A 19,410-nucleotide genomic window follows, 5' to 3' on the forward strand; every position below is an offset into this window, starting at 1 on the left:
TCTATTAGCATGAACAATTTGTTTTTGTTTTCCATGTTTACTAAGGTTTTGTAGTGCGAGTGTGCCATTCTCATTTACTTTAGTTATCTTAAATGGTCCTATCCATGGTGACGTCAACTTCCTTGACGTCCCTACCTTAGTTGACTCGTTACTCAAAAGTACTTTCATTCCTTCATGAAATTGAACAGGATGAGCTTTGTGCTTATCAAATTTCTCCTTTTGTTCCACCTTAGCCTTGATTAAATTCTCTTTTGCAATTTCGTGACTAACCTTAAGTTTATGTTTTGTGTTTGCAATCAAATCGTCATAATTATATAACGGTGATATTGGGCCTTTTTGCAATTCACCAGGAAGATTAGCTACTCTTCCATACATCAACTCGAAGGGTGTGAACCGTGTCACAGAGTGGGGGGTTGTATTGTAAACGAAAGTCGCAAATGGAATCCATTTTTCCCATTCGGTTTGTTTGTCTGAACAAAAACAACGTAAGTATTCTACTAGAACTTTGTGTGACCTTTCAAGTGAACCATTAGCTTCGGGGTGGTATGCTGACATTGTAATCTTGTTAATTTTGAAAAGTTTGCACATATGTTTGAATAGCTGACTTACAAAGTTAGCACCGCAATCCGTAAGTATAATTTGTGGGATACCATGCACTAAGCACAGTTTTGTTACAACTGCTTCCGCTACTGTACTAGCTTCTTGGTTCGGAATCGGTATAGCAATTAGGTACTTTGTAAGATTGTCTTGGCATGTTAGAATATATCTGTTGCCATGTTCATTCACAGCGAATGGACCAACAATATCTAATGCTATCTTAATCCAAGGTTCGTCTTGCGTATCTGTGATTTTCAATTCCTGTTTAGTTAGGGGTCGTGTGGCTTTATTTCTTTGACATGTGTCACAATTTCGAATGAAATTTTCAGTCTCTTGCCTCATGGAGGGCCACTGAACGTATAATTTTATTCTTTCCGTCGTTCTAGCAATTCCTTGGTGTCCGCTTACTGGACAAACATGCATATCTCGAATTATGGCTTCTTTTCGATTCTGGGTTAGTTCATCCGGTGAGATTAATGCACAGAGATTAGGGTCTCTACTCAACGCGTCCGCGTTAGTATTCTTACTTCCTGCCTTGTAATGGATTTCGTACTGGTATTCTTCCAAAAGAAGACGCCATCTCAGTAACCTTGAACTGGGATCCTTGACATTGAAAATCCAAGTAAGGGGTCTGTGGTCTGTTACTATCGAAAACTGTCGACCTAGCAAATAGGGTCTAAAATGTTTGCATCCCCAAACAATGGCAAGCAATTCGCGCTCTATTGTTGAGTAATTTCTTTCTGCTTTATTTAATGTGCGACTTGCATAAGCGATCGGTAAGTCTTGTCCAATTTTCCCTTGGCTCAGAATGCAACCAATTGCATTTTGGCTCGCATCTGTAGTTAAAACAAAAGGCCTTGTGAAGTCCGGATATTGCAAAACCGGTGGGTTGACTAAATGCAATTTCAAAGTGTCAAATGCCTTCTGCTGCTCTTCGCCCCATCTAAATGCATTTTCCTTTTTTAGGAGTTCTGTTAGAGGTCTAGCCTTAGCACTGAAGTTAGGAATAAACCTTCTATAATATCCGCACAAACCTAGATATGACTTTACTTCAGTTGGGTTCGTGGGTGCAGGGAATCGAACCACTGCCTCTATCTTCTTCGGATCTGGTCTCACTCCATCTCCTGATACTATATGTCCTAAATAAGCTAGTTCTTCCTTCAAAAATTCGCACTTGTCCGGTTGCAATTTGAGATTGTATTTACGCATTCTCTCAAAGACATCTCTTAATTTTGCATTGTGATCGTCTATTGTTTCAGAAAACAAAACGACGTCATCTAAGTAAATTAATGCTTTAATTCCAATTAGACCTGCGAACACATTGTTCATTAGCCTCTGAAATGTCGCCGGCGCTGCTTTAAGCCCGAACGGCATACGCGTATATTCGTAATGACCTTGTGACGTGCTAAATGCAGTTTTCATACGGTCTGTTTTTTTCAATAGGTATCTGAAGATATCCGCTCGCACAATCGAGGGCCGTGAAATACCTAGACCTGCCTAATCTGTCAAGTATGTCCTGAATATTTGGGAGTGGATACGAGTCGCCTATAGTAACATCATTGAGTCTACGGAAATCCACGCAGATCCTCCACTTTCGTTTTCCTGACGCGTCTAATTTCTTAGGCACAACCAATATAGGGAAGTTCCAGGGTGACGAACTCGGGACTATTATACCGTCTTCTAGCATTTGTTCGACTTGTTTGTTAACTTCTTCATGATGCACTTGAGGTATTCTATAGCTCTTTACATGTATCGCTCTTTCTGGGGGATCATCAGGTGTCGGGATTGTATGAACCGCTCCCGTGGTTTCAGTTAGTTTGTCGCCTGGTAAATAGAAAACATCGATGAACTGGTGACATATGCTGCGTACGCTATCCTGACCTTCCGTAATATGCCCTAGTCTCAGCTGAGTGTCCAATAACTTATGTCTACGCTCTGCGTCGTTATCTCTCTGCACTGATAACGCACAAGTATATTGAGTTGGGGGTCTCTCGTACTGTAGGTCAATGTCACTCAACTCAATGTCCTCCTCGTTAGTATTTAGAACACAAACCATAGCCTTATCCTCGCGTATAGTCGTTAACGTATCACCTACATATACACCTGGGTGGACCTCTTGCTTTAATATAAGCACATCGCCCTTTTCCTTCAATGGAATCTCTACTATCGATTCGCATCTTGCTGGGATTTTAACAATTAACCCATCCGTTTTAAATGTCAACTGGACATTGTATTTGCTAAGAAAATCCTGACCTAGTATCATGTCTAACTGGTGTGGTAACTCGTCCACAACAAGAAATACATGTTCATAGCAAATCAACTCATGGCACACTGGCAGTACTATTTCACCTTTCACATACAGTAAATCTCCTGTTACACCCTGTAAAGAAGCATTACTGAATTTAATTCTAGAGGGATTGGTTAGTGATTTCTCTCTGACCAATGACACTTCCGATCCTGTGTCTATCAAGGTTTTCCCATTCTTTAACTCTTTACAATCCAGTTCTATAACTGAATTATGAAACGTCAGACCCTTCTGACTTGTCACTCCTCGCTGACCAACAACTTGATAATTATCCTCAATTTCGATAGGCCTATCCTCAACTCTAACTTTGTGCACATTATTCTCATCACTTATTACGCTCACTGCGCTACTTTCATTGCGGCTCTTTCCGCTGGGTGTACCCTTACTGCGGCTCATTCCGCTGGGCACGGGGGCCCCCCTCTCATACTTATTGCAACCTTCACTTAGATGCGTAGAGAACCCGGGTTGCTCGGATTCTCCTACGATCTGTTTCCCTGACCCTGACTGATCCTACAGTCACGAGTCATGTGGCCAGGTCTTGAGCACCTGCCACACCTAAGAGCGCCCTTGCACTCCTTAGCCAAATGCCCTTCTTTCTGGCAATTGAAACACGCCATGTTCACTCGTGGGACACTTTTGTTCTTTTTAAAGTTACCTTGATACCCTGTTACTTTATTTACGTTACTCATTTGATTGCCCTGAGGTCTGGGGTTCGAATTCCGTACTTGAGGGATGGACTGTTTCTTAAAGCGGCCGGATAGTATCGCGCTTTCTTCTTCCAAAGCAATTTCAACAGCGTTAGGGAGAAGCATTTTCTCGTCTCTTGCACGCACAACGGTTTGTACTCGCTCACCGTGTAGACCTTGAATGAAGCAAGCTTTAGATATGTACTTCAAGAACGCGATCGCGCCTTCGTGATGGCAAGAGGGCAACAATCTCGTCATTGCTTCTGTTAAATCGGACGACATGGCATCGATCCGACTACCCCAGCTCGCGACGCCTTCATTCGTACCCTGCTTACTGTTGAATAGTTTGCATGCGAAGAAATCAATGATGCGTCTAGTAGCATAGTTTTCTTCAAGTATTGCTTTAACTTGTTCCCAACTGTTTCGTTCCGACCTGGATAGTAATTTAATTTTAGCTTCACCAGTGATTTTAGATTCTACAAATTTTAAAAACAACTGTCTTTGGTGCGGTGCTACGATTTCAATCGCGGTCTCAACACTTGAGATAAACTCCCTTAATTCTGACTTATTTCCATCAAAACGTTTCGGAATTAGCTTAATTGCTTGCGTGACTGAAAGATAACTACAGTTTCCTTCGTCTCCAACCTCATCCTCAATATCGGAATTATCTGATGGTTCGTTATGCGCCATACTACTTAAATCGGGATAAAAATTTCCCTGAGCCACAGTGAACACTAAATTTTGCAAGGTTAATTTGCCAATTGAAAGATGAACAATAGATTATCCTGGGCTTACCTGCTGGTAAAAGGTAACCAGGAACCTCGGTTAAAACTGCAGAGTTCTTCACACCGTAGCCGTCGCACAGGCTCTCAGAAGTACTGCAGGAGCGGCGCCTCTCCTACAGAGTGTCTCCTCGAAGACCGCTCTTCAGTCGAACCCGCGACTTGTCGCTAGCAGATCCCACCAGTCGCTGCCACCAATGAAGTTATGTCGTGTCCGTCGCCCTCGAGCTTCGAACAGGACTAGAGATGTAGGCTCGTGCAGGAACTAAGTCCTCGGTGTGAGAGACAATGAAGCTTTATTACCAAGTGCCGACAGGCAAGCGCGTCTTACAATGCTTTGCGGGTTTATATAGACATCGGAAGGCTGATAAGCGATAGGTCGCTGACCAAGCTCATGTAACCTTTTGACCATCGTCTTCCTTGACCTTGGGGGTCAGGATTGAACAGTATTCTTGTATGTGATCGTTACTTCTTATGATTTTATAAATGGACCGAATCGGTTAAATGAAGCAAAGATTTTCAATCTAGTGTTACAATTTAAATGAAGCAAAACGGACTCAGAAAACAAAATAATTGGAACATAAATTTAACAATTCAGCCTTACGAAATCTGTACACAGTCTGATGAAATGATGAGTTCAATTACACAACTGCGGTAATACCTGTGAAATAAGTTAATTATCATTACAAATGTAGTAATTGTTTAGTCAACTGTCCGAAGACAGGTCTGAACCTCACAATTGATACAAAAAGCATCATTTATGAGGAAACTAGGCCAGGAGATAATGGGGTAGGGTGGCCAGTTCCTTTCCCCCTCCATTGCATACATCGTCGATTAGTGAAGAATAAAGTTGTTGGAAAGGGATAAGTGCAGAAATGAAGCAGGACGGTAAGTAAAATATCTCAAGATAAGAATAGAAAATATTTCACAATAATTGACGGGTTTCTAGATTAAACATCACGTCACAAAAATTTATTTTTAAAAGGTTTATATGATCCTAATGGGAAAATTAGATTAAGCAGACTATTAGAAACCTTTAAATGGGGAATTTCTTAAAAATATTTTACAAACATTTTTTTTTCTATAGGTAAGATGCGATTACGTTTTTAAAATGCGTTCTGAAAAATCTTATCGATTAATTTGATAACTTTTATCTTCCAATACTTCGGTTGTTGATTTGATTGCTTACGAAATGCTACATTAGAGATAATTAATTCTCACTTATAGTACTCTTCTTAGGAACAAAGCTGAGGGTGATGTGGATGTATAGGCTACTGTAAGAGATTAGTTTGCAGTCCATTAGTGTAATATGTTTCTAGTCAGCGATGTATGCAAAGGATGGGAAAACGAACTGTCCACCCTACCCCTTTATCGTCTAGCTTAGTTGCCTCATGAGTGATACCTTATTGGTGTTACTTAATGAGGTTTATATCTGTCTTCGGACAGTTAACTAAACAATAAACAATTTGCCGTCAAACGTGGGAAAATTCCACCTTCTCGATGTGGAGATCCTGGTAACTGCAGCGATCACACAGTAAAATGATCACATTTTTGAAGCTGTGAAGTTCCTTAACATGTAGTGAAGCACAGGGAATTTGAACAAAGTGTCTGTAGCTCCTGGTAATCCAGACGAGACACAATTCTCGGCAGCTACTGAATTCGACGACCATCGTAGTGCAACACCATCTTCACCCTCACCGAATAAAGAGGATATTAGTGACATTAAGCCCTAATTTTTCCCACAGAATGATGACTAGATCTCGGATTTTTAGGCATTTAAAAACTGACTTTTAGGCACCTAAAATAGGTCCTGAATTTATCAAATTAGGCAGTAAAGACATGGATATAGGCAACTAAAAATACAATTTCAAGTAGTTAAAATTATTATTTTTATGCAGCTAAAATTACTATTTTGTGCAACTAAAATGTAATTTCTAGCCACACGAACTACAGTAACTATAAAAATGCAATTAATTAGTGAGTATTGAATATTACGGTATATAGTGACAAAACAGTAAGAAAAATATTGCGGTTAGAAACTTCATTTCTGTTAAGTCTTAAATTCTGAATACCGGTACATAATTTTTAAATAATTCATCGGCCTCAGTGCTCTAAGGCTGCTAATACATAAGTGCTTATATTACAATTAAAATAATTAATTTACTAATCAATTTACAGGTAACACATTATTCATAATTGGCATTTCAATACATAACTACGTTTTTCTCTAATTTTCTATCGTCGATCTTTGCCTTTTCTTATACAGAACCATTTTATAATGGAAAAAATGCTTCTCAATGATACTGAAACAATGGATACCTATTTAAATCTAGCAATATTTACCATGCTGATTTCTTTAGGGAGAACTACGTACACCCTCCCTATTCTTCACATTTCTACTGTCTGTTCAAGTGCTCAACAAAACCAGTCCTTCCAGGAATTTCTTCTTTCCTACAACCAAACTGTTACAGGATACTTGTACCATACGCACCCCATGACATTCAAAACTTTCTCTTTCATGCTACACGAAAATTTAAATATATATAGGCCTACGTAACAAAGAGAAATGGAAAATTTTACGCTCTAAAACCTTAAAAATAGGCATTTTTAAGAACCATAAAACCACTTTCAAATATTCATATTGTACATAAAATATGAAGATATTTAACTAGTTTTGATTTATCTCTACAAATAAAAATAGGTATTTAACCTAAAATCCGAGAACTAACGATAATCCACGGCCTACTGTGTCAGAGTCCCTGATATTAGGCCTACTACAACGTTTTTGGAATCCTCTTATGTATCTGTTACAGAAAAAAAAATACGTAGGCCAACAGATGTATTAAATGATTCTTGCTACATATTGAAAGGCAGAAGCTTCAATATTTACAAAAGAAAACAAGTAGAAAACGGTTTTTTAGTTGGTTATTTAACGACGCTGTGTCAACTACGAGGTTATTTAGCGTCGATGAGTTTGGTGATAGCAAGATGGTATTTGGCGAGATGGGGCCGAGGATTCGCCATAGATTACCTGGCAACCTTGAGATTGGGAAAAACCCAACCAGGTAATCAGCCCAAGCGGGGATCGAACCCGCGCCCGAGCGCAACTTCAGACCGGCAGGCAAGCGCCTTAACCAACTGAGCCACGCCGGTGGCAGTAGAAAACGTGATCAAGAACGTGAGGAGATGAACATCTACACTTTTTAAAAAAAATCTACTACCATAGATATCAATTACACCAGTTTTTGGTTAAAAGATGTTCCACTGCATTAAAAATGTAATAAAATGTGTCCAAAGTGATTCTGGTATACTGAAGAAATGTATCTTCGTCTGCATTCAGCTCACTAAAGAAGTGATGTTATTCACAACACCGTTTTTTTTACAAAGATTTATTGATGAATGCAAATTGCTTTTCTTGTCTCTCTTAATACATCTATATGAGACTATCAAAATATAGAAGAAAGTCTTCATCAGACGAGCTAGTCATCGTGAAAGCAACTGGCAGGTTTTACCGCTTTAACACGCGTTCTCTGTGTCCACCACTCAGCGTCGACAGGCGCAGGCAATTGGCGCTGGCAGCCAGCGAGCAGGTTACCAGCGTCTGCATGCTTCCTTTGTGTGCGTACCCATAGAGTCGTGAGGCAGGGTGCGCCATACGAGGCTGCTCTACGCTACACCCGCTATGAGATGAGGTGATGATGGAGATTTGTTGGTATGCCACAGGGCAACTGGAGCTCTCGGAGAAAACCTCTGTGTTACATGGACCACGGGCTTGCACAACACAAGTTATAAATCTGGGTACGCCAGAGATGGAACGTGCGTCTACAGAATTGTGAAGTTCATAGCTCGCGAAGAATAATGAATCGACGTTTGTATTCTAAGTTGGAAGAAGAATAGTTTGGCTTCAGGAAAGGAAAATGTATGAGAGATGCAATTGAACTGCAACGAACAATCGTCGAAAAACACCTAGAAAAAATAATAGTATTTGTGGACCTAGAAAAGACTTTTGTCACAGTGGGTTGGAATTAAGTGAGGGAATCATAAAGAAGAATTCGCATTGATTGAAAAGAGAGGAGGCTGTTCATTAACCTTTATATGAAACAACGAGTTAAAGTCAGGATAGGAGAAGAAATGTTAGAAGGAAGCGAAATAGGGAGAAGAATACGTCAAGAATGCCCTTTATCACCTACTATGTTCAACATCTACTTTGAGGATTTAGTGAAGAACTGTTTTCAGATCATGGGACGAATGATAGTAGGAGGAAAAATAATAAAGCGCATAAGATTTGCTGATGATATGGCGTTGTTAGAAGAAGAGGAGGCGATATTAAGGGATATGCTACTGGAGCTAAATGACAGCTGAAGACAGAATGGGATGAAGATAAATGCAAATAAGACGAAGGCCATGGTCATAGGAAGAAAAGTAAAGAGGGTAAACTTGCGAATTTTAAATAAGGCACTAGATCAACTGGACAGCTTCAAATACTTTGGATATACAATAAGCAGTAATATGAGTTGCTGTCAGGATGTCAAAAGGAGAATAGCAATGGCAAATGAAGCTTTTAATAGAAAAAGGAGCATCTTTTGAGAACCTCAGGACAAAGAACTAAGGAAGAGACTAGTGAAGTGCTTTGTGTGGAGCGTAGCATTGTATGGGGCAGAAACATGGATATTACGAAGAAGTGAAGGGAAACGGCTAGAAGCATTGAAATGTGGATATGGAGAAGAATGCAGCGTGTGATATGGACAGAGAGAATAAGAAACGAAACTGTGTTGGAAAGAGTGAATGAAGAAAGAATGATGCTGAAACTGATCAGGAAGAGGAAAATGAATTGGTTGGGTCACTGGTTGAGAAGAAACTGCCTACGGATGAAGGATGCACTGGATGGAATGGTGAACAGTAGAACAAGATGTCAGATGATAGACAACATTAAGATATATGGAACATATGCGGAGACTAAGAGGAAGGCAGAAAATAGGAAAGACTGGAGAATGCTGAGTATGTAGTGAAAGACCTGTCCTTGGGTAGAACAATATGAATGAGTGAATCTCTAGCTACTAGACCACCGTGTCGGACTGTTCCACAAATGTATGGTATATCCAACAGTATTATCCACCCTGTAACTTCCTCCATTAACTCAGTTTACTATTAGAAGGATATTAATGTTTAAATATACCTCACACTGTAATAATAATAATAATAATAATAATAATAATAATAATAATAATAATAATAATAATAATAATAATAATAATAATAATAATAATAATAATAATAATAATATAAATTAATGCTTAACAAAGAAACCATTACAATGTTGCTGACCTCGTGCTCTCCAATTTTGATCGACAGGAAAGCTATCATTTTCTTTTATGAAAGTAGTTAGCATATTGTCGTTGATTTTATGAAATCTCCTATGTGACAGTACACAACATAATTTTTCGGGAAGAAGATAAAATGAATTCTGTGGTGTTTGGGTAAAGGGAGATAAGTCATAAAAATGAGTTCGGAGATAAATGAAAATTAAACTTGGAACCCTTAGCTATTACAAATAATTTTCTACACAACTAAAACACATCAACTACTAGTATTCTTTGATTTTTGCACACTCACTTGTATAATTTAACTTGTGTGTTCATCTGGGGAACAAAATTCCACCTGGACAAAAAAATGACTTATATCCCTTTACCCGAACACCACAGAATTAAGAAGCAATGGGCCTACATAAGATTATGAAGTAATCGGTAGAAAAAGGTTGGTAAATTTGACGAACATGCTCAAAGATCAGTATAAGCGTATTGATATTTAATTAATTCTTTATTCGTACTGAAAAATTATTTTCTGTACTGTCATATAGGAGATTTCATAAAATCAACGACGATATATAAATTGACGCGTGGTAGATTATCAGATTTTTCAGCTGAATCCGTCATCAAGCAGTCAGACATGAGAAAAATAAATTAATCGCCATGCAGCAAAGAATGCAAACACGAAACTAGCATATTATGAACAACAGCAAATAGATTACAATGATATCTGATATACAGTACAGCGTGTAAACTAATATGTGGGATAGCTTTGCGGAATCGGTAGAGGAACTAACAACAAGCGAAAAAATTGAATTTAGCCTATATTAGTCTACATATATAAAGTCATTTTCGCTTTGTTTTTTAATTACAGTACCTTTTACGTCATACACACTTGCTTATTACAACTACATTTTTACATCTTCATATACGAACATCAGCCAAAATTCTACAGATGGTGCTCTGATTCCCTTTGCTTTTAATTTCAATACTAGTTACCTCACACACATTTGCTTAATAGAACTTTATTTTTAAATTTCCATTTGAATCTATTGTGGTCAAATTGGCTTTGTTCTTAGTTAAGAATAATAAAATATAGGTATGTAAAGAATAAAAGATGCTACATAGCCCTATATTCCTCATGTATACGCATACAGATTAATTCAGTTGTTGAATTTATAATGCTTGACAGGTTCGGTCGAAACCAAGAGTCTAGAACAGTCATGTCAACTGATGCCCATAGGCGCAAGCGCGCGCTTTAGAGCTCAGGGGAGCCTGAGCGCTTTACAGTGGAAAGGAAAGAGACAGACGCTTGGTCGAGCTATATTCAGGGATGGCCAGCACTGATTCAATGGATAAAAGGAAGGGAACTTACTAAACTGTATCCATGTTAATCTTTAGATTTGTCTGAGAACTATAAGTGCATTATAAGGATGTAAGTTTTAATTTTAATGCTCATTTTTCACAAGTTTGCTTTTTTATTCAACAGGAATATATATTTTCTCAACTTCTTTTTTTACAGAAAAGTAAAATTTTCAGATTTGTTTATTTAGTAGTCTTAAAAGTACTGAAATAATGTTTTCGTATATCTAATACATTGTAAATACATATTACTGAAGATAGTGTATTGCAAATTTTGAAAATATTCGCATGGAAAATATTGTAAGGAAATGAATTAACAAAACAATTATTATTAAAACATAAACAAAATATATGTGCCCATGTGTTGTAAAAATGTGAATTGTATAGCTTCAGTAGATTTCGAGAAAATAATTTAATATCCTGATGATAGGAAGTTGCGTACCAATATCATCTTAAAAGCATAATGCGATAAGAGTTTTGTTATGTAATATTAGTTACAGTTAAAAAATATACCTAGGTAACTTTGCTTTGTACTATAATATTGTTTTGATTAGTTTATTGATTACTTTTATAAGGCTAAAGATACCATCAATATCAATTCCAACTTACCATGTCATACTCAATCTCTTTGTTTGGGATATCACTTTCTTTATGAACGATGTGTTTCATCCACTTAGTAGAGTATAGTTGTACTGCTATGGAATTTATGTGAATATTCCTTCTTAACTCTTTATTATGTTATTAATGTTTAAAATACAACTGCAATATTAAGAAATTGGTGTTAGTACTTTTGTTTTACAGACAATATAATAATATCAAACAGAAAGAGGCCATATAAAAATAACGACAAAATTTCACGTTCCGTTCGAAGTTTGTGCACCATTGTTTTTTTAATCCAACAGGCTGCTTATTCATATACAGTGAATTTAAAGAGTATTCGCACGACGATTTTCTTACTACAAATTAAGATCTAAATGAAGTACTATTACCATTTGGTATGAAATAAACTGTTCACGTATAATAATAATGCATCACATAGCAAATACACACAATAAATGTTCATAATTTTGCGTGTAGGTTCTGTCATAGGTCAATAAGTTGAATGCCTAACAAAATTACAGCGTAAAAAGTAATCGCACACTCAACTCTGTTGACTAATAAAAGCACTCATGCGGAACGCACTAGGCACATGGTACTAAGAAAACGCTCGTAATGTATGTTCCAAGTCAGTTTGATTCTACAGGGACATCATTTTATTTTTACTTCAATTTTTATTGTACCTGAGTTTTTTAATGTACTTCACTCCTACCCCCTCTACTAGTAAACTTCCAACCGTTCTTCACACAGAACCAAGCGTATACAGTCAAAGTCGCCATACAGTCATAGTAAACACAAACAGTACTGAGTTAGTGAATACAGTACGTTCCAGAAATATGTTCGCACAGGTACTTTCCTCCGTTTGCCTATGTCGCATTCCGGTTTCTTCCACCCACTTCTGCCCGTCCCTTTGTGGCTGGGCTGTCTTAGCTCTTTTCTGAAAACATTAATTTCTGTTCGCAATTGGACGTCTAGTAATATTATACAACTGTTTAAAATAACTTAAATACAAGGACCTCGTTAAGTAATCAACTGTCACATGATTTCCCCCCTTTCTACGACCCTGCGACAAAACCACTTGGACGGACAGTAAATAGCATGTCTGAATAATTTTATCTTTTCGGATCGGGCAGAAATGAAGATTGAATTTACAGTACGTAAGATACTCTTTTATAGATTAGGTACACAATTATTTCAGCATGGGTTACTAGTACGAAAGGCGAAACTGGTAATTGGAATTAGGTATAATAGTCTATATGCGATGATATGCAAAAAAGAACTGAAACCTGTATAGAAATGAACGGCCATTATTTTCAAATATGTGTTTCAATATCCATATTCTGATTATTTTTCAATTTAACTTCATTCTCTATATTGTACGCTAATGTGCTGTAGACAGTATAATATGCACTGCATAATGAATACTTCCGCATGGACAGCTCAGTTCGTGAGTAAAAACACTCATTGTTAATACTTTACTGTATTTTGATTAAAAAAAAACCCAATGAAAATTATCAAACTCAAAATCGTGATATTTACTACTTTACGTATATGGATGAACTACTTTTCATCCCTCCTATACCTAGTAACGTTATTTGTTTGTATCTTACGCCAGTAACATCGAACTGCAGTCCTGGAAGAGGGTAGCAAACGGTGTTTCCGGTTCACAACCTTTAAGCCAAAGGTATAGCCAGGTTAATATTAGAAATGTTAGTAAAGATAAAATGATGTCCCTGTAGAATAACAAGTAGTATATTGCTATCACGTCAAATGAAACTAAAAGGGAAAGAAACTTCTAAGAAAGAAAGGGCTACTATCATTCGTCTGTGTAATCAATGTAAAACACTGAGTGAAATGTCAACGATTGTGAATAGAGGTATGGAATGAATGGAATGGAATTTAACTGAGGGGGCACGGATGGCCCAGCACTGCGACCTGTTGAGATCTATTGCTCTAACCCTAGATATGGAATGAGTTGCATGCCACAGATCCCCTAAAAGCACCAACCCTAATCACATGACTCCCTTAACGACCGGTCCCTATAGCTGAAAGAAATCCATATACCATTCCTGCTTCGGCAACTTCCCCCCACGGCTCCCCTGTTGGTCCGAGGCGGAACGCCTCCCCCGAGTAAGTCCGCCTCGGGTGCTCGTTTCAGAAGACATACAACGTCGCTTAACTACATTCCACGGAGGCCGGTCGAGAGAGCCAGCAGCTTCGAGAGACCACCTGTAATGTGATCTGAAAAACCAAAAACAGGATGATGAGGAAAGGATGATGGGGGAGGAAAGGAAGTGGCGAAGATGAGTGGGGTTCCAATCGCCTGATATTCATCCATAGGAGTAAGGGAAAAACACCGAAAAAATCTCACCCAGGCAACTCGCCCTGACCGGGACGAATCCGAGACCGCTGTTCGGAGTTAGACTCGCTAATCCCTCAGCCACAATGGTGGACGTGAATAGAGGTAAATCAAGCATCAAGGGAACCATAGACAGATATGGGGAAAGAAAATCGAACAAAAATTTAGGGAAAATAAACGAATACAGTGACAGAGCAATCATACGAAAAATTAAAAACAATCCGCTTATTAGTGCCGCAGAGCTTCAATGTGATCTCGGTATAAGTGTATGTGACAGTACAGTCCGAAATTACCTAAGGAGCAGCGAATACCATGGTAGAAATACTACATCAGTAAAGTTAATAAAAAATAAAAGATTAGACTTCGCTAAAGCAAATCTTAACTGGCCCCAAGAATTTTTGAACAGAATGCTTTTCACTGAAGAAAGTAAGTTCATTATATTTCAATCTGATGGGAGAAGGTTTTGTGTGGAGAAAAAAAAAATGCTGAACTGGAAATGAGGAATCTTTGTCCCACAGTGAAACACGGTGGAGGTTGAGTACTACTATCTTCGTGCTACGAGTTGGCGCGGGAAGTAGATAGGCGGGACGACGGAACTTTAAGCTACACTCTGACCTGAAAACTTCAGTCCACTTACTTGGCTACAAGGGAACGGAGTCAGACATAAAAGATTCCGCATCTTCGGTGTTGTCGCTATGACTATCATAACATTTTTTGAAATTATTGGAGAATCATCTGTCCATGATAATCGTCTGTATACGTTCCAGCCGTATATATTAACTCGAATCTCTGAACAAAGCCATTAGCCCCACCGCCCGCACCCTGATGAGTCTTCTGGGCACATTTATGGTAGTCAAAACTCCCGTAACATTTTTATCCTGCCAGCACTTGGGAGAAGTTAAAATTGGTAGGCCTATCTATCCGCATCTCGTCCAGATACAAAATTTGTTTTTCCACTTCCCTAGGCTTTCTTATTTGCTGTAGATATATTCAAATATTCTAATTTACAATGTTTTCCTCTTCAATTATTTTTTTTCTCGATGCACAATTCTTCCACCCAAAATCTTTTTCCTTCAGTATTCGTCTGAATGTTGTCTTTCATTTCAAATCAATTCTCTCTTGTAGTGGGAGTAAAGTTTGTTGCAGCTTGTTACTACTTTTTTTTTATTTGGTTACTTAACGACACTGTAATAACTACTAGCTTCTTAGTGTCGATTGAATTGATGATGGCGTGATGGTATTTGGCGAAATGAAACCAAGGATTCTCCATAGATTACCTGACATTCGCCTTTTGCTTGGGAAAATCTCGGAAAAACCCAACCAGGTCAGCTCAAGCGGAAATCGAACTCACGCCCGAGCGCAACTGCAGATCAGCAGGCAAACACGCTACCTCCTAAGCTACGCCAGTGGCCCTCATTCTTTTTTCAAATGAAATTCTTAATTATATCTTTTTTGTCAATCTCCGGTCAAAGTCATCTACATTTACGTTTCGGTAGTCTGGACGTTTCCGTTTTTTTGCTCCCTCAGGTGTCGACAACGCACTTTCTTGTGTGCAATCTTTCATTTCATTCCTTATACGCTGTATTGTTCTTGTGGCTAGATTAGAGTACTTTTCTGCCTTTAGTGTAGGTTTCGTAAGAGGAATGCAAAGGCATTGTTATTCTTTTTCTTCATCACAGAATTAATTACACTTGCAATAATATTCCTTGCTTCGCTATAGATTGTCAATCCTTGTTTCCTCTTTGTCGACGTATTTAAAATAAACAAAAAACTACTATAAACCTAAACTAACAGTATACAATAACATAAATTCTATTAACTACAGGGACATCATTTTATTTTTACTTGCATTTTTATTGTACCTGCATTTCTGAATGTACTTCACTCTCACCCCTTCACTAATGTCCTTGCTCCCGTCAGACACACAAACTTACGGCCGCTGTTGCATTCGAAGTCTTCAAGCAGTGAAGTAAACACTGCAGTGTATAGTGTGTTTCATAAATATGATTGCGTTTTCTATAGAAGAAAGAACCTATATTAATAATATCGTCCTAAAAATTATATTCAAGAAACGATAAATTCAATTCCAGAGAATATGCTTCAAAATGTTTTTAATAATATGCGTACTGAATTGAAGCCTGCATTGTAATGAACGGCAACCATTTTCAGCAACTTGTTTAAAAATTCAGATTAGCTTTTTTTGAATTGAGGTGGCTAGAAGCAAAGGAATGCTAGTGACATTTGTAATAACATGAGTTAAGAGCATCCAGTGTAAGCAAAAGTATCTAAAATTTTAGTGGCAAAGGGATATTTTAATCGCATCACACATTAAAATTTAAATAAAAAATTTCACCACTTTTACGAAAGCTTAAATATTTAAACCCAATTTTCTCAAAAGTAACTTAAGTGCACTTACAGCCCTTTACTTATGACCCCCTCAATTTAAATGCACTCTCTATATTGTATGATAACATCAATAATTAATATGCTAAATAAAGTAGACACTACATAACGAACATAGCCGCTTGAAAAGTTGAGTTTTTGAAAAAAAAATGTTACTACTCTACTGTATTTTGATAAATTCCGTAAAAGTGATAAACTGAAAATCGTAATATCGTATTTCCCTACAACATAAATGGATACACTACTTTTCTCTCCTCCTATACCTAGTAAAATGATTTGTTTACATATTGCACTAGTAACATCAAACTCCTGTAATGGAAGGGGGAAACAGTGTTTCCGAGTATAGCCAGGTTAATGTTAAAAATGTTGGTAAAAATAAAGTGATGTCCCTGTATATTATTATCAACACTATTAACACGAAAATCAAACGATAACTAAAGCTATACACAGACTTGCGGTATATTGAAAACAATCGTCCTGTTGAAACTAATAAAACACTACAATAAAAACCCACTATTATTTCACAAAGTCGCAAAGGCTCATAGACACGTGCAGTAGATGTTTGTGAAACAGGAATATTGCAGTGAACAGCGCGGTGCGCATGCGCGACTGCTTCCCCTCCGCCCCGTCTAAGTACTTCAGGCGACTTCTCCTGGCGTGACACCAGTAGTATAGGGTGCATGAGTTCGGCAGGAGTGGGATTGTTGGCTTTTATAGAGGGCAATATGGATCACCAACTTTACATTGATATCCTGAAGGATCATGTACTACCTAGTGCCCAAAAATTAGGCATCAAGGACAATTTCATATTCATACAAGACATCGACCCCAAACATACGGCCTACAATACTCGACTGTGGATTCTCTATAACAGCGGTGGCGAAAATGCTATCGTGCGCCGAGCCACTATGTAAGCTGCAACGTGCATAGCACCTATGGAGGGAGGCGGACACCCGAAGGGGAATTGAAGCAACTGTCTGACATTAACGGTTTTTAATTTTCCTTACGTCAAGCACTTAAATAAAATTATATACAGTACAAGGTTACAAACTAATGTTTAGTACGTGTAACGAAGAAAGAAATGAACAAAAAAAACATAGGACACATTATCACAACCTAAAATTAATTGTCTTCAGAATGTCTCTGCGGCAGAGTTTCAAAATGAGGAATTATGTCTTTTACTGCCAGTCGTAGTTGATCACGATGGTATTTGTCTGTCAGTCGTGATCTAAATTTGATTTTTACTATTTTCATTGTTGAAAATAATTTTTCACAAACGTAAGTTGTAGCGAACATGGCTTCAACAGAGCAAGCGAAAGAACGAAGCTTCAAATATTTATTTTTTGCCAAAGATTTGAAAAGTTCAACATTTGTCAAGTCCTTACATCTAGCTTTCATTTAACATCACATTGTAAATATGTGAATTTAAATTGAAGATGTAACCGCATATTCGTACATCTGCTGAAAAAGGATCGACGTACAGCGATGATGATGATGATGATGATGATAACAACAACAACAACGACAACAACAACAACACTTAACCTTTTAATGTTTCATCAGTAACATGTAGGCCTAGTAACTTATAATGCCGTTTTATGTTATACAACCGTTTTCCTAGTAATACTTGTGAATAAATCATACATTTAATACTCTCATCATATTGTCAGCAAAAAATGCATCCTCCCATCCTACTTGAAACTTTCGTTTTTATAGAGGTACATGGTTTCGAAAGAGACATTGCGACGATACGCCACTCGCAGGTCAGAGACAAATATATATGGAACGGAGTTTGATTCCAGTGAGTAAGAGGGTGGGGGTTGTAGGTAGGAAGAAAGGGAAATGCACTGCGAGCCACAATGTGCTCGTGAGTCGCATTTTCGCCGCGGCTGCTCTATAACATCCCTTCGAAACTTTAGACACCTCCCCAGTCACCAGACATCAACCTAATCGACACCTTTGGGAATATTTAGAAAGAAGACCTAAAACCAGACATATTACCAGCAAAGAATCTCTAAAGGCTGCAATCATAGAAGAGTGGAACAACATTTCAGCAAGCTTTACTTCCAATTTAGTTAATTCTATCCCCAGAAAGTTGGAGGTATTGTAAAATCGAGGGCTACCTTACTAAGTATTGAAATTTAAAAGGAACTGACTACAGTGTCACCAGTGTGCGAATACTATTTGTTTGTATGTTTGTTTGGTAAAGTGTTTTAATCAAATATAATTGTTTATTTTGAGAATTGTACAATTAATTTTGTATGTATGTGCAGACAGAGAATGTATATACTTGTACGTAACTTGTGTTCATGTCTAAAAAGTTGAGAGTATAGGATTTGAAGCATATTTATTATTGCTATATATTTTTATTACCCACCGTGCAAGTACTTTTTACACTCACTGTACATAATCCTTCCTCCTTCCATACCTAGCGCTTGATGCCAGCATACGATGTCAAGGTCAGAAAAATGCGCTTGCTTTGACATAACTGGTCTAGAAGACCTCCGATCCCTTGTAGAGAAAGCAGCACTCAAATGGAGGGAGATCATCTTCGACTACATCACAGACAGCGGCCAAGAAGACGATGAAGATAATATTTCGAATAATTGTGAAGAGTTCCGCTCCATTCCAAATGACTATAGTAAGTCACCTATATTCACCTTGGACCTTCACTTACGGCTAAGAATACTTACATACTTAGGGGAGCCGAGGGCAAAGTGGAAGGGGAGGGCAAAGTGGAAAATCGTTGTTATGCTCTTACAACAATAGAGAGCAGCACTATTCAGTATAATATTCAAAGCTTATGGTAGTATGTATGTTTCTACTTAGCCGCACAGCGCTAGTATCGCTGTACATGGTGGAATTGTGATTACAATGAAACGAGCTGCAAGAAATTATTTATGGTAAGTAATCTGTAGGCATCGCCATATATATAACGTCTGATTTTATTATTAATGTTTAAAGCACAGTTACAAGTGTTGGGAAGAAGCTGTGATGGCTAATTTTTTTCTAA

The 19,410-nt window shown here is 37.9% G+C and overlaps 1 protein-coding gene across 1 annotated transcript in view; it reads left to right on the plus strand.

Annotated features, from left to right (window-relative positions):
• The window catches only part of LOC138715424 (uncharacterized), a 131,677-nt gene extending 118,252 nt beyond the window's left edge, over positions 1–13,425 (plus strand). Inside the window, exon 9 of the mRNA XM_069848319.1 lies at positions 10,869–13,425. Coding sequence (XP_069704420.1) covers positions 10,869–10,938 — 70 coding nt within the window. The 3' untranslated portion in view covers positions 10,939–13,425. The remainder of the gene's footprint in view (positions 1–10,868) is intronic.
• The last annotated feature ends 5,985 nt before the right edge of the window (positions 13,426–19,410 follow it).

This window comes from Periplaneta americana, chromosome 15, assembly GCF_040183065.1.
Source record: "Periplaneta americana isolate PAMFEO1 chromosome 15, P.americana_PAMFEO1_priV1, whole genome shotgun sequence".
NCBI classification, from domain to species: Eukaryota; Metazoa; Arthropoda; class Insecta; order Blattodea; family Blattidae; genus Periplaneta; species Periplaneta americana.